At 35.5% G+C, this 20,284-nt stretch overlaps 9 protein-coding genes across 9 annotated transcripts; 4 read left to right on the forward strand and 5 right to left on the reverse strand.

The window, feature by feature from the left end:
- Positions 1 to 45: 45 nt before the first annotated feature.
- SPOG_04366 (TOM complex subunit Tom7) lies at positions 46 to 600 on the forward strand. The gene is made up of 2 exons (XM_013170442.1): positions 46 to 118; positions 177 to 600. Exons 1-2 carry the CDS (start codon positions 95 to 97, stop codon positions 309 to 311), a joined length of 159 nt encoding a protein of 52 aa, XP_013025896.1. The 5' UTR covers positions 46 to 94; the 3' UTR covers positions 312 to 600.
- Positions 601 to 960: 360 nt separating this feature from the next.
- Positions 961 to 2,306, forward strand: SPOG_04365 (FAD transporter). The gene has a single exon (XM_013170441.1). It carries the CDS (start codon positions 1,402 to 1,404, stop codon positions 2,224 to 2,226), a length of 825 nt encoding a protein of 274 aa, XP_013025895.1. The 5' UTR covers positions 961 to 1,401; the 3' UTR covers positions 2,227 to 2,306.
- On the reverse strand, positions 2,256 to 8,512 carry SPOG_04364 (Pof6 interacting protein Sip1). The gene is made up of 10 exons (XM_013170440.1): positions 8,246 to 8,512; positions 8,118 to 8,196; positions 8,026 to 8,074; positions 4,553 to 7,981; positions 4,002 to 4,514; positions 3,267 to 3,966; positions 3,045 to 3,204; positions 2,858 to 3,002; positions 2,614 to 2,815; positions 2,256 to 2,567 (listed from the first exon to the last, which is right to left on the reverse strand). The coding sequence occupies exons 1-10, from the start codon at positions 8,490 to 8,492 to the stop codon at positions 2,362 to 2,364; spliced, it is 5,730 nt and encodes a 1,909-aa protein (XP_013025894.1). The 5' UTR covers positions 8,493 to 8,512; the 3' UTR covers positions 2,256 to 2,361.
- A 242-nt stretch (positions 8,513 to 8,754) lies between these two features.
- On the reverse strand, positions 8,755 to 10,101 carry SPOG_04363 (uncharacterized protein). The gene is made up of 3 exons (XM_013170439.1): positions 9,583 to 10,101; positions 9,168 to 9,492; positions 8,755 to 9,118 (listed from the first exon to the last, which is right to left on the reverse strand). Exons 1-3 carry the CDS (start codon positions 9,964 to 9,966, stop codon positions 8,955 to 8,957), a joined length of 873 nt encoding a protein of 290 aa, XP_013025893.1. The 5' UTR covers positions 9,967 to 10,101; the 3' UTR covers positions 8,755 to 8,954.
- On the reverse strand, positions 10,094 to 13,128 carry SPOG_04362 (pig-O; the record flags this gene model as incomplete). The annotated part of the gene is made up of 2 exons (XM_013170438.1): positions 10,094 to 12,997; positions 13,085 to 13,128. The coding sequence occupies 2 exons, from the start codon at positions 13,126 to 13,128 to the stop codon at positions 10,255 to 10,257; spliced, it is 2,787 nt and encodes a 928-aa protein (XP_013025892.1). The 3' UTR covers positions 10,094 to 10,254.
- Positions 13,129 to 13,240: 112 nt separating this feature from the next.
- Positions 13,241 to 15,757, reverse strand: SPOG_04361 (WD repeat protein). Its single transcript, XM_013170437.1, has 7 exons — positions 15,111 to 15,757; positions 14,555 to 15,056; positions 14,410 to 14,507; positions 14,248 to 14,368; positions 13,985 to 14,207; positions 13,510 to 13,932; positions 13,241 to 13,468 (listed from the first exon to the last, which is right to left on the reverse strand). The coding sequence occupies exons 2-7, from the start codon at positions 14,824 to 14,826 to the stop codon at positions 13,376 to 13,378; spliced, it is 1,230 nt and encodes a 409-aa protein (XP_013025891.1). The 5' UTR covers positions 14,827 to 15,056; positions 15,111 to 15,757; the 3' UTR covers positions 13,241 to 13,375.
- SPOG_04360 (eukaryotic protein implicated in cell cycle regulation) lies at positions 15,274 to 18,157 on the forward strand. The gene has a single exon (XM_013170436.1). The coding sequence runs from the start codon at positions 15,343 to 15,345 to the stop codon at positions 17,806 to 17,808; it is 2,466 nt and encodes an 821-aa protein (XP_013025890.1). The 5' UTR covers positions 15,274 to 15,342; the 3' UTR covers positions 17,809 to 18,157.
- On the forward strand, positions 18,096 to 20,042 carry SPOG_04359 (C-5 sterol desaturase Erg32). The gene has a single exon (XM_013170435.1). The coding sequence runs from the start codon at positions 18,360 to 18,362 to the stop codon at positions 19,356 to 19,358; it is 999 nt and encodes a 332-aa protein (XP_013025889.1). The 5' UTR covers positions 18,096 to 18,359; the 3' UTR covers positions 19,359 to 20,042.
- Positions 19,486 to 20,268, reverse strand: SPOG_04358 (uncharacterized protein). The gene has a single exon (XM_013170434.1). The coding sequence runs from the start codon at positions 19,977 to 19,979 to the stop codon at positions 19,632 to 19,634; it is 348 nt and encodes a 115-aa protein (XP_013025888.1). The 5' UTR covers positions 19,980 to 20,268; the 3' UTR covers positions 19,486 to 19,631.
- Between the last annotated feature and the right edge of the window lie 16 nt (positions 20,269 to 20,284).

A 20,284-nucleotide genomic window follows, 5' to 3' on the forward strand; every position in this document is an offset into this window, starting at 1 on the left:
AGATAATAAGGAGTTGCAACGATAGCTAATACACAAATCTCAACATCTAAGGAGCTTCCACCATACGGAAACCTGTCTTTCACGAAATACCAAAATGCAACTTACAGAAGAATCAAAGGTATGCTGCTCTGGATTTTTAACGTAGACATAAGGAAAGGAAGTATTTAACAAAGTAGGAGCGTCTCATCAAGGTTTTCAACGTCGGCAAAACTGTCACCCATTACGGTTGGATTCCTTTCATCCTCTGGTTAGGATACACCCAAAGCTCTCCCAAGCCTCAATTGATGCGTGTTATTAATCCTTTGGCTTAAAGCTGGAAAAGGCATTTGAAGATTTTCAATGTTTTACCTACTGAGGTACAAAAATTCAGTCATCATTTGAAAGTTTATGTAAAGCCATTTTGGTTTCAAATGAAATGTTTATCCTATTTCTCATTCTTTGATTGAACGCGACGCCTCTTGTTGCGCCGAAACGAACAATATGCTTATTCCAAATAAAACGAATCCAATCTGCTTACAAAAGCCTAAGTTAAACAAATAGCATGAATATTCATGCAAATGCACTTTATGTGTTTGCAGCCCTTGTGAAATATCTACCGCTACTTACATTAAGCGAAGTAGCTTTTAATACTTATTGAAACGAACTGGGGATGAAAGCTAACATAACAGACCCTTAGCATCGTGATCGTAATCGTAAGCGTTAAGGCTATTAGTAGTTCCTTGAGCTGTTGAACTTATTTTCACCATTAAACGAAAACTTGCTTCACCTCTACTATGACTGTACTACTACAAAAGCTTCGTAATCAAACTGAAATGGGTGTACAAAGGAACAAGCCAGTTGACAGAAATAGTACGATATAAATGACGAGTATCTAAACAACTTTAGCTTTTCTTCTATGCTCGTTTTGATCCTTTACAAAATCAATCCTTCTAGTCATCTTCTTCTATTCCCTACCCCCACATAGATTTCGTCTACTTGCTTTGGAGATGCATCCGATGTTACTCTGAGTGTAACATTTCCATACCCAAGACATTTCAGATACTTTGTATCGTAAACGCTGATTTCCTATTACTAGAGTACATATTAGGAAAATAAGTGTTTGATATCTCAGAAATACCACGATTTTCAGTTTGCTTTCGGGCGGTTTCTAATTCGGGCAATTGAATGAAGCGCTGAAAGAATTTAATAGAACGTTAGTGGATTACCAAAACGTCACATTCAAATATATTGTTCAATCAAATACAAAAGAGAAGCAAGAAAGTTACAAAGCAATTCGGCGACGCCTATCTTTTTTCGGTTTAGTTTTTGGTGTTCTTTTTGTTTTCAAGGGCTTCCCATACTTGAAAAGTATATGTATACTACATTTTCTACATAATTTATACTTAAACACAGCGTTTGGTTATGGACCAGGCGATTGCCGGCCTTTCAGCTGGCATTTGTTCAACGCTAGTCATGCATCCTTTAGACTTGGCGAAGGTTCAGATGCAGGCTTCTTCGAATCGAAAAGGTATTTCTTTGATTCATGTATTACAAAATAATATAAAGTACACAGGATCAATACGATCTCTTTATCATGGACTAGGTGTTAACATGCTCGGTTCAGCTGTCAGTTGGGGTACCTATTTTTATGTCTATGGTTTCACGAAAAGTTTATTCTTGGGAACAACATCTTCGGAACCTGTCCCAATCACCGCTATGCAGACTTTGATAAGTTCAGCGTTCGCGGGTTGTATCGTGGCTGCTTTCACGAACCCAATGTGGGTAGTAAAGTCACGGATTTTATCAAGGACCGTGAATTACAGCAATCCTTTTTATGGTGTCTATCATCTTCTGAAAAATGAGGGAGTGAGAGGCTGTTATGCTGGTTTTACACCTTCTCTTTTAGGTGTTTCACAAGGTGCCTTGCAGTTTATGGCTTACGAGAAACTCAAAATATGGCATAAAGGACAACCATCGAATTTAGATTATTTATTTATGTCTGCGGCCTCCAAAGTATTTGCTGCTATGAATATGTATCCACTCCTTGTAGTTCGCACTCGTTTGCAAGTGTTTCAACCAGGAATATCAATGCTTGAAATGTTTAAAAAAATATGGAGAGTAGAAGGCCCCTTAGCTTTTTATAAAGGATTTCAACCTCATTTATTGAGAGTTATTCCGCAAACTTGTATTACTTTCTTAGTTTATGAGCAAGTAGGTCTACATTTCAAATCTCGCGCTTCCTTATAAGTCAGAAGAGCTTATAACGAAAAAAAAAAGTATAATTTTGATAATTATTGTATAAATAAACTTCCTCTTATCTCACAAACACAAGCGTTTCATCCATGTGTATTGTTTGTTTCCTTTAAATTCATAACAAAAACCCTATTCTAATTGAGTTTGCATAACAAAATCTTCGATGCATTTCCTTTGCGCGTTGGTTACTTGTTGTAGAATATCTTTCGTCGTTTCTGGCTCTTTGGACATTAAGTTAAGCAACAAATTTCCAACTTTTTTACGGACTTCAGGTTTCTCAATCAAAACACCAAAATGTCCGATTATTGGGAGAGCCAAGTTAATATAGGAGGGTTCTATTTGTTAGCAAACCTTGAAAATTCATTCAAGTAAACAGCATACTTTTGGTCTCATCAATGTATTGATACATGCTCAGTAAGGACGGCAGAAAGCTTTCAAGATACCGGCCGCTTTGTAAAATTTCATTTTTCTGAAGCATTGCAACAGAATCAACAATAATTTTCCGACACAATGCATTCATTGTGTTATGTTTGCTGTTCGCCAACAATAACGAAGAAGTGCATTTTGTTGCTGTTTGAAAATCCTGTAACAATGTTAACGATGATATTTAAGTTAGATGAATTACCTCTGTTGTTTTTAAAAGATCGAAAAGGGACGTTACAAAGTTTTGGATTATAAGCTGCTCTCCATCTAAGAGAGGAGCTGCTATCGTGAGGACGAGCACCATGCTCAGCAGGATGATCTCCTTTTTATCTGTGCTTTCCGATTGACTATTAAATGGTTAGAAAGCGCCATTTTCCATTTGAACGTACTACTTGTTTTCTAACATAGAATAAAGATGCTCAAACAAAGTGTAGCATAAGGTTGAACAAATAGAGTTATCTTGCGTAACCATTGTACTCAGTAGTTTTCGTAGGACACCCAGAAGCTCATGCTTGGAGTATTTAAGGAGGGACGGATCATCAAGTATAACTTTAAATAGTTAGAAAAAAAAAATAATAAAAAAAGAAAAAAAAAATTTCAAGTATAGTTACCTTCGTAAACGTGTAAAGCAGTAGCAAATAGATCAACTCTTACAATGGTGGGGAAAATATTAGCAAGTTCCAAAAAGGAGTCAAAGCATAGTATAATGAAATGGCTAGATTTTTCATTTCCAGCAGAATATACGGAGTTTGATCGAAGTCCTGGCAACCTGACGGTTAAAGCTAAAATCAATATCTTAACTAAGTCAAACAATTGCTCAACTCCTTCCGAAACAGAAGGTTCTAAAGAAGTAACAGAATCACTTTCGCACACTTTTAACTTAGAATGTCCAGGGTTCACCAACGCTAATCTCTTGACAAAAAGAACGATACTGGTTTTTGTTTCCCAATCCTCCGTAAGAATAAGTCTTATGAGAAGATCAATAACCTCTGGGAAAACGTTAGTGTCATACAGTACATTTGTACATAAATCCTCAGTCAAAATAGAAGTCATGATTTTCATTATTCGTAAAACCGGTTTCTCAAATTTTTGTAAGGTGCTTGGGATAAGGAGTGACTGAAAGCAGACACTGAAAATAAAGAAATTGAACGAATGCTTGTCACTTATGTAGTTTATATTATCATGGAAAAATATATCTTCTCCTGATAACGTTAGTTCCTCTCCATTTAAAATACCATAGACAAGATCGGGATTTTCGTCCAGAAGAAGAGTCAACGCTTCAGCGATATTCAGCCATGTAGCTTCGTATATCTAGATAGTTAGTTGGGAACCGAAAACATACTTACATCTAAAAGGATTTTAGGATTTATATTTTGGGAGTGGGAAAAAGAAGTATCCGCAACAAAGTCTTTTAGTAAGCTAGGTCCAAACCGAAGACGTGAATAACCTCTCAAGGTTACCACCCAATGCGCAGCAAAACGTCTCAAATAAGGAGAAACTAGTTCTTTCAGATATTCGATTTTATGGGAGTAACCATACAAGATTGCCCAGGCTGATAACGTGGTTACTCGAAGGACGTAGATTGAATCGTTCTGAAATTGTTTATTATTTTCATTGCCATTTTCAAAAAAGCTTGTATCAAGTGCATATTTCAACATATTTACTACGCGATTCGCTTGGCTAGCTGTCGGAAGGAGACCTGTTCCAATGAAATTAGCACCTATGTTTAATGCTAGAGAAACAATTTCTGGTGCAAACTCCTCAGTTATTGCAGAAGTGAAAGCAGAGCTGATTTGCGCTTGAAATTGATCTAACAAAGGAACATCCTCAAAATCAGGGTCCTTTACTGTTTGAAAATTCTATTGTCAGTCAGTATATGCGGTAATCAATAACTTACCATAATTAAAGTATCCAAAAGTTTGAGGCCACTTTCTTTTAAAAAAAAATTATCAGATGTAGATAGAATGAAAGCTACACGTACCAAATCTGAAATTCTGGAAATCAAATAATGTGAAGCTTCCGCTTTGCTGGACATTATATCAAATATACATGTATTTAAAATCGAGGATGCAAAAAGTTGAGTTTGCCAGCGATAATTCTTATTGCCAGCTGTAGAAACAAGGGAATGGGCAAGCGACACAGTGTCCTCATCCAAGTTATGATTTGTTTCATCCCCAAAAGACCTTTCGAAGTTAAAATTTCCTTTTACACCATTTAAATATAAGAGAATATTAACCCACCAGGAAATATCGCTTTCCTTGAAATCTTTAAACCACATATGTACTATATTTCTCAAAAATTTGTTTTCGGGTGTAGCATCAATTGATTGCCAGATGAGCTTGTCCAGATGCCTTTTGTAGCAAGACTCGGAAAACGATTGATTTTGAAGTAAAATTTGATACAAAACCTCAATGGCTGAATCTCGAATCAATGGATGTTTAACATCAACAATATTTCTAAATATTACATCGATGAAAACACCAGAGTTTAAATCAAGTGGTGTGAACAGATACAAATGTTGATAACATTTATATACTCGAGTGATGTTGTTACTATCCTCTCCAGCAAAACGCAGTAGCTCTCTCGAAATGTTGTAAGCAAGATAAGAGTCATAAGAGTTACTCCTTAAAGTAGGGCCCAGCTCATTAATTAAGCAATCAAGATATTCAATAAATAAGTGGGTGGGATAGACCAAGTCGGTTTTTCTTTTCAGAAGTAACATATCTATGTCGACATCAGCTGAAATCATGTAATTAAGTAGTATTCGCATTTGGCCAGTTAAAACACTTGGTATAGTTTTCGCTATTGTTCCCAATGACACGAAAGACGCTTCTATGGAACAGTTTCTTACAGTGTCATTGGAGTCAGCATTAAACACTTTAAGTAGCTGATACGCTCTTACTAATAATGCTTGGGAAACACCAGAACCAAGCTTGGCTAACGTATGCCCGACACCCATTATTGATGTTGCTCTACAATTTGGATTTCCGGATTCCGCAGCCCGCTGTATGAGAACGTCAAGAACAAATGTCGGTTTATTATGATAAAGCAAAGCCAAAAATGAGTAAGATTCTGAAAACAGACGGATTACGGTCATATCGTCAGTACCAGAATATATATCCAATAATTCAATAACAAGTGAAACAACCTTACTTGATAAAGAAAGCTTCTTCACACAAAAGACTTTTAGAGCTCCGTGAATTGAAAATAGAACATTTGTAGAAATCGCTTTCTCCCTGGAAATATCCCTCGTATTACTTGGGTTACAGACTGAGGCAATTAAGATTTCTAATGTACTTTCCATAACCTTCGGCGGTTGATAGCAAAATATTAAAGAAAATAATATGACTGCACTATCGACTACGGCAGTGGCCAAAGGAGGAACAAATGGGAAAGAAAAATTGTCTGATTCAGAAAACAGAAAAAGCATGTCAGCTGTCGGGTCTCCTATTAAGTAAGGCATTGGTCCTACAGTGATATCATTACCATCATCGCTTTTCTTGGGGTAGTATGAAGAAAATAAACCTGGTATTACCTTTAAAGAATAGTTGCGTTGTTGGGAATCATCATCTAGATATTGGAGGTATGAAAGCTCTGCTATTATTGAAACAGTTGTTGATAATAGCTCTTGATCGTCTAATGTAACGCCATTTATGTTCGTAAGTTCCAAGAAACATTGAAACACTTTCGATAAAAGCAACGTTCGCAACTCGCTGTGAGAATAGTCAGAATAATGAATAGCTGTTTGAAGTTCTAGCTTCTTGGTAAGGACAAAAGATTTATAAAATTTCAAGCAATTCGTAAGGAATAAAATTATACGTTTACGAACATCAGGAGTTAGAAGAACCCGGTTATACTTCAAAAATGCTAGAAGGCACTGAAGAGCCTCATAGCGAGTAAATAAGTCAGCATTAGATTCCATAAAGTTTTGAGAATGAATATTAGATGATATACGAGGAAGCGCATTCTTCCACAAAATGAACAATTGCGAAAGTTGCATTCTAGTAAAAGAAGGACCGAATGAAACATACGTTGTCATCAAACGCCATCCTACTTTCAACTGAGCCTGAGCTGTGAATAAATCTAAACTGGTAGAAGACCGTATAAGATCGAGGGAAAAATTGAATAATTTAGAAAATATAAAAGATGAAACATACAACGGATTCTTTTCAGCTGCGACATAGCATGATACTAAAGCCAGAGTTAAATTATTCAAAATTCCGTTGTTTGGTTTGATCTTTGATTCCTTCGTTTTCGAACGCATTAGCTTAAGTTCATTCTCTAGCTTTCCCAAAAGTGATAGTAACGTTGGCATTATGGGACCTGGCATCACTATAAGCAAACATCGCAAACACCATGCCGCACTATTCTTCAGACTGTCATTACCCAAGCTAATACTATCAAATAGTAATCTGAGGAATTGAGTATGATGAGGAGTAATAGAACCCTTTAATTTTGCCAGAATATCGGCAATGGAAGCAAATGCGACCTGAACTAAGGTGATTGATACTTTTGTTTGGTCAGCTACGAACGGTTCCAATACTTTAGATAAAAGCAATTCAAAAGCCTGAACCTCAGAACCTTGATCCAAGAAACGCGAATTGATTACATCATGCAAAAGAAAGGTAAAATGTTGTTGCTCTAAAGCAGATAACCATTCGCTTAAGGGGGGATTTACAGTAGAATCAAGCAAAACACTTAAGATTTCAGAATAATATGTTCGAATTTTTGGAAAGTCTTGTAAAAGAAAAAAATGCTTGATTGCAAGAGTTATTACACCTCTAGGTGTCTCGGATTTTGCGTATTTATGATTGTAGAGTCCAAGGAGCATCTGCAAAACTTTACTGAATTCATCAGATTCATCAACTCTTTGTATTTTTTGAGCATTCTCAGACTCTTCGTTATTTTCATCATCAGCTGCAGAAGAACCAGACGCAGCCTTTAAAGCTTCAATCTGACGGTGCGCTTGTAACATGGTGCTAGCAGTAAAGCATTTGGCTAACATGCTTTGCAAATCCGAGTTTTCAATGGAGCATTTTTTTAATAAATAAGATTTTAACCATTCCAAATCCGAATTTCGCAAAGAAGAGTTTAAAAGTAAGATGTAAGAGCAATTTAAAGCAGAAAGAACGACGTTCAACGAAGAACTTCCCAAATTAGATTTGATAGATTTCCAAATCTCCTTCAATAATTCTTCGCTCAAATGGCTTCCAGCGTGTCGAATGTTTTCAGAAAGACCTTGAAGAGCACATACCCGAAGGCCATGAGGATAATTATTCTTGGAGTATTTGAGAAAAACCTTTACGAACGTCTCTTGCTGGTTTATCTAATTATATTGTATTAGAACAGCATATAAAGACATACACATACCGTTTGACCATACGCTTGTAAGCAATTACCAAGAACCGATAAGTTATTTCTGGTAGGTTAGCAATCAAGTGAAGAAAATGCTATTTTCATACAGAATTTCAACATTATCTTTTTTATCAATTATATTGTCAACGAATCCGACCAATACACGGTTTATCTGGTATCCTTCAACTGGCAGAGTTAGTACAGCAAACTCGTAATGATAAAAAGTCGGTCATACATCCTTTTAACAGTGCAATTACACAGTTTGATAATAAATATCGTGTAGGATAGCCTATATAACTTCCATACTGCTTGATTAAAGCATGTATTGGGTCTATGAAGCTTTGAAGAGAGCTCTCTCGAAATGTTTTGCTCAATCGTTGGAGTTCCTGTTCATAATCGAGTAATTTTATATAAATTACTTCCCTTTTATTTAAGCCTGCAACTTTTTCAAGATTTTCCAACGACAATGGTGCCGTCGACATGTGGTTTGATTAGCACAAAGTATTGGAATTGGTAAATGAGAAAGTGCTACCTACGGCATCTGAATGCAGAGATAAAAACATTCCATAGAAACAAATATTATATATTCAATGTCTAAAAGTAATTAACTTAAAACATATAAATGAAATTTCTTTAGTAGTAAGCTTATATCTCTGGGACAGACAGTATACTTAAGTACGTATATCTTGGCAGTAAAACATCAAGAATGGGAAAACAAAAATTAAAAAACCAACTTAAGATAATGGCAGGGTAGCTTTTACTGAGTATACAACTATAGTAATTAGTCAATACTTCCTAATCGTTAGTAAAGCAACAAATTCATTATTAATAATTAAAATAAACTCTTATGCCAATGTTTGAGCTCTTCCAAAGAGTATAAGCAGGGGGATTATGTTTGGTTCATATAATACAGGGTAAACTAACGATCCATTTCGGTATGTATGCTAGAGATGAGAAATAGTGCTGTCTGGATAATCATCTCTCTTCCTATCTTGTCCATAATCATTTAATTCTTCAACATTATACGCCTGTTCTTTCTTTTTGCTGCGGAATCGAAGGCCTAGTGGAATGACTAATACCAAGAAGCCAGTAAACGACATTACAACGACTGGAATATAAAAGTTAACAAATTTCTTATCTTAAAGATAGACACATACCAGCAGCTTTCCGAATCTGCTCCCATTTTTGCTTTTCATTTTCGGCTCGAAGCTTTCCCAAAGAAACAGATAACAGATTATGTAGTTCCACAATCTTTGCACTAAGCTGTTGAACATCATTCCGAGTGTCATTTTTCCTATTTTCAAATTCCATTTTACTTTCAGTGCTTAGTTTGTTAAGATGCTCATGAACAAGTTGTTCTAAACCTTCGACCTCTCGTTGGTTCGAAAATAGGCCAGCACGAAGTGTGCTAATTTGATCTTTCCTCATATTGATTTTCTCTGAACGAAGCTCTGACAAGGCAGTTCGAAATAAATAGGAACACTAAATCAAAGAATGTTAGTTGAACAAGCTACTATGGCATATTTAAATTTAATTCAACGTCTTGAACTATTCCATTTCCCTTTTACTCACATTCTCAAAGTCGGCTTCTGATAAATAGGTCATATGACTGTGTCGTAAAAGTTCAGTTATAAACATGTTAGTGACATCCAAGAAGGCCTCTGCTTCTTTTTCACTATATCCTCCTTCAACTAATGTCTTAAAAAATTTGTAAGTATTGAAATGGTAACCTTCAAGGTCTCGAAATCGTTGGTCGATATCATTCGACCTCACCAGGGAAAGGTCAGTTTTGGATGTGTTATCATTTTCCTTATTAGTAGAATAAAATCGACTACAATCGTGCCTAAACACAGTCCTTGCTCTACCTTTTCTAGGGTGTATACTCGATAGTAGCGTAATTATGGGTAGTCGATTAGGTTTTATTAGAGAGCGGTTTATTAGAGGAAAAGACAGCATTTAACGTAATAAGAACTTTCCTTTTACTTTAATTTGTTGCATAAAATAACTTCACAAACAGCATTTGGCAATCTGCGTAATTGGGGTTGTAACTTGGATACTCATCTGCAGTCATTTGAAGACAGTATGGTAAAGGACGCTTATGTGAAATCAGGATCATGTATACTATCCTTTTTATTTTCAAAATTAGTTTAATACAGTCATATAAATCTTTATTCTAATTGTAAATCGATTTTTCGCGATATTGAATATATCATTAACAGAGAGCCTAGTAGGGTGTAATATTATTCAGGAAAAGGAAAACAGGGAGTTCCAAAAACACAAAATTAAGATAATTAATTGTTGAGTAATCAAAAGGATACCGTTCAACATGAATCTAGGAGCAAAGATCTTCCATACCATGAGATGTCTCCGAAAGAAACCAGCAAAGAACACCGTACTAGCTGCGATTGATAAATAATAAAGTAGAAAAGAAGAACAAAGTAAAAGTAAGTTTTTAAAAAACGTTTGTTTTGTGGTATAAGGCTTTGCTGCAAATAAAGGAAGGGAAAAACAAGTAAGAATAGGACCTCCCAATGTATGCAAAAACATAAGTACACCATTGATAACTTGATTTTCTGCAGAACTGGAATGAATAAAGGCAAAGTTCCAATCAAGAGAAGAAATAACCGCCTGATTCCCAGTTGTAAAGAAATGTGACAATCCCAGAATACTTAATAGTACAGACGTAAACGTTACTCCTGGTGATGACTGAGAGTTTTCTAATCGCAACAAAATAAATATCTGCAACAGGCAAGAAACTAAGGATAGCTTACCAAGTGGGCGTTGCAGAAACAATAATAAGGACGAAAATAATGCGAAAATAAAGTAATATTCCTCCACGGCAATCAATGCTTCTCTGTTTTTTGACTTATTTTCTCGTTTAATATACACAGAGAACATAAAAACTTGCCAAGACAAGCAGGTAATTATGCCAATTAAGAATATATTTGCAATATAGACAAGTATGCTACCATACTTGCTTTCAAGAGAGGAATTATTAGCCAAAATATGCTGAACAACCCAAAAAAAAGAAGAAAGGAATTCAAAAAAATGTAGAATTGCTTGCTTCCTTTTCGAAAACGAAGTCTTCAAGACTGATACTACATGATTCTTTAATACATAAGGAAGGAAAAAAGAAGTTAGAGTTGAAATTGTCAACGTAATTAAACTTCGAAAGTTATTTTCCGGTGTAGAAATGTAAGTGCTAGTGCAGAAAAATTCTTGCTCCTCGCGGCAGTTCGTTATGTAAGACGTTAGAAGTTGCAGGATAATAAAAAAGATAGACCAAACGGATGAACTAAGGGCCAATGTAGCATCGGTATGCGTAAAGCTTTTACAAAGCATTAAACCACCCAAAGTTACACAAAAATAGTGAGTCAATCGATCTTCCCATATAGTGAAAGAATTAGAGCCAAAACTGCAAACATGGAGTACAGCTAATCCTAACGCTATAACGCTGTAGATGCTAGGGATAGTAAACATAAATTCAAAAGATACTTTTCTGCATAACTCGATAATAATAATTATGTTCGGAATTAGCGTGATTAATGTCATCGGAAGGTAAGTGAGTATTGACATCTTGAGCACGACGAACAGTAAAGAAAAAAGAACGATTTTCTTTAAAGTAATAATTAACACATTCGAGGCCTTCTGAGTAGCATTTTTATCGTTCATTAGTAAAGCAAGAGATAAACCGCCTATAACCAATGATACGAACCCAATAACCATAGGCGCTAGGCTGAATTCTGCCCAAATGCTTTTGAAATAATCAAAAATACGCTGAGAATCTGTAAAGCTATTTAAGAAAAGTTCCAAATAGTTGTCATCGGTCTGCACAGTAGAGTTAACAAAAGCATCATATGATGTTTCTTGTTTATCCTCATAAGCCTGAAGAAATCTATTAATCTGAGCCATATTTATTTCCATACTATCGTGCAAATATTTAGCTCCGTGAAAATAAAATGCTTCCGGTATTATAGTTCCTAAACTGCCAAATGGAATTGCATTTCCAAGCATTAAGCTTAAAGTCGGAACCAGATCAACTTGATTTACGGAACGTCTTTCTCCGAATTGCTTGAACGGCTTGAAAGCTGGCCTCTTGCTATACATCCATAGTACGGAATTGATTTCATCAAAAGAGTCACCGCCATGATTACCCTTACCGTCCATACCATGATCACCCATAACTAGTAGAAGAGTATCATCGTCAATTAAATCCATCGTCTTCTTGATACATTCATTCATCTCTTTTAACTTTTCTGTCATGGTAGGATGGTTTGGCCCTAACCGATGTCCCACATGGTCAACGCCTAAATAATGGGCGATAAGTATATCCCACGGTGCCTTTTCGATATAGTCAAATATATATCGGTTCACTTTTCGATCCACGCCATGAAGGTCCGGAACATTAAAAGAAAAAGCAGGCCTGGAATATGTATGATTTAAGTAATCATGGAATAAAGCGTTCCAAGTATCATCTCCTAATAAAACAATTTCTTTACCCAGAGATTTCCATTGATATAAAAGATTGTCTTCATCAACGTTCGTACCTGCAAAGTTTGAACCGATGTCAATAAATGTTGGAAGTGAGCCAGTAGTTAAGCCTTTAAGGCGCTGAGAAGTAGTCGTGGGTGCGTCAGCTAGGAACTGAAGTAAAACGGACTGCTCAGGATGAGAAATTGATGTTTCATATGGAGTATTCAAAGCGTTAAGATAATAAGCAGAATCATTTGAGGGTATTAAAAAATCATATCTTAGAGCGTCTATAATAATTATAACAGCTTTCGAAAACAACTTTGGAGCCCAGCATTCAGAAGTTTCTTTCCATTGAGATATATTAAGTGGTGGATTAGAACAAGAGGATGTTGAGTTTAAAACTTCTCTTCTTAATAGAAATCCATCAGTGAAAGACTTCAGTCCATATAAATTTGAAAACAGAATTAGTGCGAAAAAAACACTTGCTTTCAAAGCATCCCATGCATTCGTCAAACTTTTTTTTTAGTTAACCTAACCTTCCCTTCTTCTTGCATAAACAAATGCGTACGATTAATTCTATGATTTATCAATGCTCACAAACCGTTGTGTTTTATGAGAGGTGGTGAATGGTACAGAGATATACATTGACTTACATTTTCATCGACAATATTGCCGAAGAAATAAGGCAGATTATTGTATGCTGTAATGAATGCTAATGTTACTATTTCTAATTAGTGGAAAATAAAGACAAAATAAATCCCAGCAGTAAGAAAAAATTTAAGATCAATAGCTTTCTTTTCTATTCTAGCTATTAAGTTTTGATTAAATTAGATCATCAATTTAAAATAAATAAAGGACATTACAAAAAGTATCAGAAGTGTTGTTAGGCTTATCAAATTAAGATGTTTCCCACATGACTAGTAGCATATAAATCCTCAGATAACTGTATCTCGACAGTTAAAACTTTTCCATTAACCAAAACTAGCTGTTAAATGTTAGTAAATCCTCGTCGTATAATCTTCTTACCAAAATTTTGAATCGCTGGAATTCATCTTCATTACCTGGATACAAAGGTGCGACACTCATACCCAAGACTAAAGTATCAACGTATCCGTTTAAAGCAATGATTTGTGGAATAAAGGAATAAGCATATATAGCTTGTCCGTTGATTGTTTTTTCTGTCATGATCAACCTTAATATTGACAATTGACCGCTTTGAGTAGCGCAAACAAGACTCTGCAGTTGGGGCACGTATTCCATCATATTTATTCTGTGAAGTCCTTCAAAGCGTACTGTGGATGGATCTTCGAAGCAATTCTTGCAGCTAACAAAAGGATAGATTTGAGACTTACGAAATCCACACAAGACAACAGAATACTTAGTCGCGAAAACAAAAAGTTCCTCTGGAGGTTCTCGAACAAATGTACGAAAGCAGGATTTTAGATTGTCCTACATTTATTCATGTTAATGGGGAATTTTTCGCAATGAGTTAATCACTTACCGGAGATTCATCATGCATATGCACATAATACTCCCCTTCAAACACTGCATCATCATCATCAAAATCATCTTCGTCAGAAATAAATAATTCTAAATTTAGGGAAATGGATGGATTCCAAGGAGTTTGTCCAAATGTCCTTGCAGGTATCAACGTTTCTATTTTATCCTTCACAGTTGGTACAAAGGTGAAGGCTGATTTATCAACGAATTTAACAGACCATATCCTGATAGTTATTAATAAGATAGATATTAACATTTGCATACCAAACTTTAGTATGGAATTTGGACAAACAAGATAGCTGATTAACATCCCATAACTGTAATGACCGATCGATTGATCCACTTAATAAAAAATTCCCCTTTGAATTGAATGATACACAAGGGACTAATACTATGTTAACCAACAGCTTGGCGAGCACGACTTACTATTGTGTTCATGTCCTTTCAGTTCTAGGGATTCCTGTCGAAACCAAGGAGAACGATAGTCTCGTTTGCATTTTTTGTAATTTGTAGATAAATTGAAGCTGCATAATTTGTTAGCATTGTGGGAAGGTTTTGTTTTCGCTCTTACATATTGACAACATGTGCATTTGAGGAGATGGCCAAATACCCTTGCGATGAAGCGGCTATTCCCCAGGCAGAAGCACTTACAGCAAAAGTCATGGGACTTCTATGGAGGTTTTGAACATCGTACATTGCAACTTTTCCACAGTCCGTCGCAGTGATTAAATATTCTAAATCACCAAAAAGCTCACATCTAACATGATTGATTCCATTAGGCATTCCTGGAGAGAGATCGCCATGTTGTAATGGCGAAGGCTCATGAGCACAAGAAAGGACCATTAGAGGTTCTGGCTCACTTGTATCTCGAGAAAAAGGTAAAAGATTATAGACAAAAACATCCTCTATAGTAGTAGAGTAGTTAATAATTTTTCTTAACTAAAAATTTCCTTTGTTATTGTACCTCCGACGGCTACAAACATATAGTCTTTTAACTTGCTACATGCAATTAAGGAATGTCTGAAAAGCTGAAATGGTTTGTCTTGCAGCTTAAATAATCTATAGATTGAGAACTGGAGGCGAACGATATTAGCAAGCTTTCAACAATACTTTGCAAGTTTACATACATCTAGGCGGTTTAGAAACTCACTGACTAACATTTCTTTCTCCATTATTAATTGGAAACCTTTCTTTTAATATCTCTTCAATTCATAAAAGATACACGTTTAACCAAATGAAAAAGTAGAGGTGGTTTATGTACTAGTGGTCACTTACACACACATTACTAGTATCCCAGAAGAATCACATAAAGGTGTTTCTTCCATATTTGGAAACAAATATCTTCTTCAGATAAATGAAATGGCAGCGACTGCGACACATTGCTTATCCTTCGCCCAATTCCAGAGGCTGAGATACTTTATGGATACGTCGACTCAGGAATCAGGTCGTATTGAGTTTGAAGGGACTTTTAAAGATGATTGGGAAGATGATTTAGACTGCTATTTTGATTCAGAAGAAGAACTATTTATAACAGCGGGAAGGATATTCTACTCAAAACTTAGAGTGTTTCAGACCGTACGAAATCTGAGTAGCAAGCTTGAATGGCCAGACTTACCCTTAGTTTCTAAGAAAGAATTTATTTCTCAGTGCCGTGAAGAACTTGAATCTGGGAAAACACTTCGTAATGGGGCTTTTTATACCATCTTGTATTTATGTGCAGGAGTGTATGATTGTGTCAAAGATCCAAAGGCTCATTTTCAAAGCATAAGAGAAAATGTCGAATTACTCAGAAGATTTCGAATTTTAGAAGTCATATATTCCATCTTTACAAATTGGAACGAAAACCGTAAACCTGGCTATATGTCGGACTTGAAAGAAAAGGAATTGCTTGCTCTTTTCTTGTCTCTGATATTTTTCTTTTTAACTGTTCCCTCAGAAAATTACGTTGAATGGACTGAATCTGCTAGGTCTTTACAACCATCATTAATGTCTTCCTTAGTACAATTATTTAATGATACGGCGAATGAATATGAAATGGACCTTGATAATGTCAGTCTTTTTCCCTTAAGACAAATTACGTTCCTAATTTATAAGACTTGTATCCGTTTATGGGGGACAGAAACGGAATTCCAGGAAAAGAAAAAGTTTATTGCGAGCATGAGTAACGCAACTTCATCTATGGATAAACCAAAAACTACAGTACTTGATTATGAAGTCTTTCGTCATGAAATTGCTACGAAGTATTCCTCTTTTGCCCATCCTTTTTATTCACTGCCATTGGATCGAGAACAGACACATATTCTTCCTACACTAAACACAGATTCATTTCATAAGTCATATTTTATATGCAATAATCGTTTCTGTTCTCCGGAGAATCCTTCCCTACCGATACCAAACTCGAAGTCCAAAGTAAGTACTCGGCGCGAGCAATTTCAAACGAATCAAAACTTGCCTTTTGGGTTTACCCCTTCTATAAAAGATTCTTCATCTCCTAAAAGTATAATAGAGGCGGCGGAATTGCTGCACCGTCAAACCAAACATAATGTCGTTGTAGAGCAGCTACTTTTCGAACGAGAATACTTACGGCATTGCACACTTCAATATCTTCTTGGCACTGATTTTAATGATGCAGTTAGCTCATTGGATTTTTCACATGAAAAGCCACCAGTTAACGATCCGACTTTGAATTTTGTTTCAAAGTCATATGATGACCTATTCCTTCATTTGGATATTTTCGTGCAATTATCTATGCATTTATTTTATTATACTTCTAAGAAAGTAAACAAGCTATATATTGAAGCATTTTCTTCATCAGAGGCAGCAATGCAAATGCAAAGTATTAATGATATGGCGGTTGCTGACTCCCCTAGTGAGGAAATCAGTGAACCAGTGGTCAAGCCACTTGAAAAGGATTCGATGGATGATTTGAGCGAATTGGCTTCTGGATTTTTTGTTTCAGGTACTATTTCGTACTTTGTTGATACGTGTGAACTTATCCTGTATTCTCTGTCGGGCCTTTTCTTAATGATGCTCAAATGGTTTCGTTTATCTCATGTGTTACGATCAGAGAGATTTGCGAAATTACTGTACGATAACCACTTTTTAGAAATTCTCAGTCGCTATTTATCAGATAAAGAGTCTTCCAATCACGCCGAACGTGATATGAAATGCCTTCGAGGTGGCTTTTTTTCTTTTACGGCGAAATCTTATAAGCAATTTCCGAATAGTCCTTATATTTACTCCAAGGGTCCCTCTTCGAGAAATACGTTAATTACTTTAAATTGCCTTCGTGTGATGGGAAAGGTTTGTAAATATCATATTAACAGAAAAGAGTTGCTTGTGAAGATTGATATGCAGAAGCATTTAAAAAAACTGCTAGAAATCCCTCATGAGATACTTAAGGTGTATACGCTGAAGGTTTTAAAATTACATATACCGTATCTAGGTATAAAATGGAAACAGGCGAACATGAATATTATCACAGATATATACTTACATTGTCCTCTTAATCTAAGAGATAGTTGGATCTTTCAAGAAAACAATTTGGAAACGCAACGCTCATCAGATCTTCAAGACACCTTTTTGTGCATTTTGATTCGATTTTATCATAAGAGATTATATGGACAGAATTGCAAAAAGCTGTATGACCTAAATTTGCTTGAGGAAATCCGTTTGAAGCAAGCCATAGAAGAATTAGTTGAATCTCATATGATGGATTATCTGCCAGATGCTATGTGGACCTATACAAGTAGCCATGAGTCTCCCGATTTTTTCGATAATGAACTTTCATCTGTTCTTGTACAAAATGTGTCTTCGTTTTTCTAATCTTTACTTTACCAGTTCATTTATTATTATCTTTTTTACTATGAATAATAATCCTACGAGGAAATGAATTTATGTCAGTTTGTATATATTTAATCACTCTCTTTGCTTTCACAGTTCAAAGACTTCTTTCACAGTCCAATATTCCAAGATGTCTTGTATGAACCTTTTTGAACGGAAATCTGGATGCCTATTTCTATTGTAAACTTAGCTAATTGTTTACAAATGGGGAATAGTGACATGTAACGAGAACCGGTATAATCTAAAATTATCAGATCATTTTTGCTTCTGTTAATAATTTATATACTTTCATGTATCTGAGCTCAACCAACACTAAACTGTACACACGAAGGTTTATATAAATTAGGTAGAAACGCTGGATTATAATCGAGAATAACAATTTTTCGATTCTTTTATCTAATAATTGCTCTTGCAAATAAATATAAGTATTTGCTGGGTATTAAAATAACATCCCAAAGAGTTATTTGCCCCTAAGCGTAATTTGTGTGAGAAACAAGACTATCTGACGTTACGTTCTTTTATAAACTAGGCAAATGGATGTTGTTTTAGAATTGGCAGACAACTATGTCTTTGACTCATTGTACGGCAAAGTTGTCGATGCATTTCACGTGTCCCCCATGATGGGAGCTTCGAGTGTGAACACGACTGCCCCTATATTTACTACTTCTGTTAGTGCCTCCTCTTCAATCGCGTCTGCTTTACTCGATCGCAATAACTTGTTTCGACAAGGCCTTAGTTTGTTTTTCATCACATGGATCATGGGAACTTTAACGTATTTTGTCTCTGCATCTATAGCTTATTTTTTTTATTTTGATCGCGAAGAAGCCCGTCAGCATCCCAAGTTTTTAAAGAACCAAGAGTTTTTGGAGTTGAAGGTTGCTTTGATGAATCTTCCTGGTATGGCCTTATTAACGTTTCCGTGGTTTTTGGCTGAACTCCGTGGGTATTCTTATGCTTACGATAATCCATCTGAGTATGGATACTTTTATTTGGGCTTTTCTGTTGTCCTATTTCTTCTCTTTTCTGATTTCTTTATTTACTGGATTCATCGTGGTCTTCATCACCGTTGGTTTTATGCTCCTTTACATAAATTACACCACAAGTGGATTATCCCTACTCCATATTCTTCTCATGCCTTTAACTTTCTTGATGGTTATAGTCAATCTTTACCTTACCATTTGTTTCCCTTCTTTTTCCCCTTAAACAAATACCTTTACTTACTTTTATTTGGATCTGTCAATTACTGGACTGTCCTTATCCATGATGGAAAATATTTTTCAAATAATGCCGTAATTAACGGTGCTGCCCATCATGCTTCTCATCACATGTATTTCAATTACAATTATGGTCAATTCTTCACCTTGTTCGATCGTCTCTGCAGCTCTTACCGTCACCCCGATCAAGAATTATTTGATGCCGAACTCAAGAGGGATCAGAAGCTGCAAAAAGAACGAGTTGGTGAAATGGAGTTTATGTTGAAATCCGTTGAAGGGGAAGACGATCGCACGTATTCTGGCAAAAAAAATGTTTGAAAGTTGTGTTTTTAGTTTTGTCAGATTCTTTTGGTTTATGTTAATGAAGTTTTTTCCCTTGCCCCTATCTCTTCTCTCTCTCTTCTCTCTCTTCTCTCTCTCCCTCTCTCCCTCTCTTCCTCTTAAAGCAGGCTAACAAGTTTATTAATAAGTATTGACTAGATAAAAATCTAGTCAAAGTTGCTAGACAAGAACTTCCTAATTAAAATTTCTTGATCAATTAGTAACTTTTTTATGGTAGGTAAGATAGTTTGAGAAAGTATCAATAATAATTTACAAATTGTTCTGTACACGTCTCAAGTTTCTCGTCAAAAATACCTGTCCCTGAAGTGTACGAGTATTATGTTTTATTTGTGTCCAACTGTTAGCTCTCAACCTGTCGAGGTTTAGTGAATGAGAATGGCAATCACGAATGCCAAAAGGACGATTTCGAACAACTAATACTTTGGTTTCAGAAACATCTAGGTCGGGAAGGTTTACAGATTCCAGTGGTTCTTTGAAAAAGCTATCCAAAGTGGAATTGAATAAGTCCAAATTAGAAAATAAAGGCGTTTTTTGAAAGGTAGTATCAAATGCAAATTCGATGGCCTTAGCTTGATCAACTGGTATTAAATTAAACATAGAACAGTACAAAATAAACCTTTTTCTGTTTATTTAAAATTTAACCAAATATTATAGCACGAGCACTATAAAAAACAATAAAGGGATAGTAAAAGGTAATAAAGAGAAGCTTCAGTAAGAAAGCTGTATTTTTCAATCTTAACAAATGATGAAGAAAAACGCTGTATTACACAAAATAAATTAAAAGCTTTCGTAAGGTGAAAACGAATGTTTCGTCTTTAGAAAATATATTTTTTTTCAGTACTCAAAATTAATAAAGTCTGTAGAATTAAATATAATGTTCTTGTTCATTTGTGCGGTACTAC

The sequence above is a fragment of the Schizosaccharomyces cryophilus genome (genome assembly GCF_000004155.1).
Source record: "Schizosaccharomyces cryophilus OY26 unplaced genomic scaffold supercont4.9, whole genome shotgun sequence".
In the NCBI taxonomy this organism is placed as follows: domain Eukaryota; kingdom Fungi; phylum Ascomycota; class Schizosaccharomycetes; order Schizosaccharomycetales; family Schizosaccharomycetaceae; genus Schizosaccharomyces; species Schizosaccharomyces cryophilus.

Excerpts from the sequence above, each read along its gene's own strand:
- SPOG_04366 (XM_013170442.1), top strand. The coding sequence starts at position 95 with ATGCAACTTACAGAAGAATCAAAG. Across the intron at positions 119-176 it reads AACTTACAGAAGAATCAAAG|GAGCGTCTCATCAAGGTTTT; the intron begins GTATGCTGCTCT and ends TTAACAAAGTAG.
- SPOG_04365 (XM_013170441.1), top strand. The coding sequence starts at position 1,402 with ATGGACCAGGCGATTGCCGGCCTTTCAGCTGGCATTTGTTCAACGCTA.
- SPOG_04364 (XM_013170440.1), bottom strand. The coding sequence starts at position 8,492 with ATGTCGACGGCACCATTGTCGTTGGAAAATCTTGAAAAAGTTGCAGGC. Across the intron at positions 8,197-8,245 it reads AATTGCACTGTTAAAAGGAT|TTGAAGGATACCAGATAAAC; the intron begins GTATGACCGACT and ends TAACTCTGCCAG. Across the intron at positions 4,515-4,552 it reads TTTTGGATACTTTAATTATG|AATTTTCAAACAGTAAAGGA; the intron begins GTAAGTTATTGA and ends GACTGACAATAG.
- SPOG_04363 (XM_013170439.1), bottom strand. The coding sequence starts at position 9,966 with ATGCTGTCTTTTCCTCTAATAAACCGCTCTCTAATAAAACCTAATCGA. Across the intron at positions 9,493-9,582 it reads CAGAAGCCGACTTTGAGAAT|TGTTCCTATTTATTTCGAAC; the intron begins GTGAGTAAAAGG and ends TCTTTGATTTAG. Across the intron at positions 9,119-9,167 it reads GCAGATTCGGAAAGCTGCTG|TCGTTGTAATGTCGTTTACT; the intron begins GTATGTGTCTAT and ends TTTATATTCCAG.
- SPOG_04361 (XM_013170437.1), bottom strand. The coding sequence starts at position 14,826 with ATGGTCCTTTCTTGTGCTCATGAGCCTTCGCCATTACAACATGGCGAT. Across the intron at positions 14,508-14,554 it reads AATGCACATGTTGTCAATAT|CTTCAATTTATCTACAAATT; the intron begins GTAAGAGCGAAA and ends CAAATTATGCAG. Across the intron at positions 14,208-14,247 it reads AAATTCCATACTAAAGTTTG|GATATGGTCTGTTAAATTCG; the intron begins GTATGCAAATGT and ends AATAACTATCAG.
- SPOG_04360 (XM_013170436.1), top strand. The coding sequence starts at position 15,343 with ATGGCAGCGACTGCGACACATTGCTTATCCTTCGCCCAATTCCAGAGG.
- SPOG_04359 (XM_013170435.1), top strand. The coding sequence starts at position 18,360 with ATGGATGTTGTTTTAGAATTGGCAGACAACTATGTCTTTGACTCATTG.
- SPOG_04358 (XM_013170434.1), bottom strand. The coding sequence starts at position 19,979 with ATGTTTAATTTAATACCAGTTGATCAAGCTAAGGCCATCGAATTTGCA.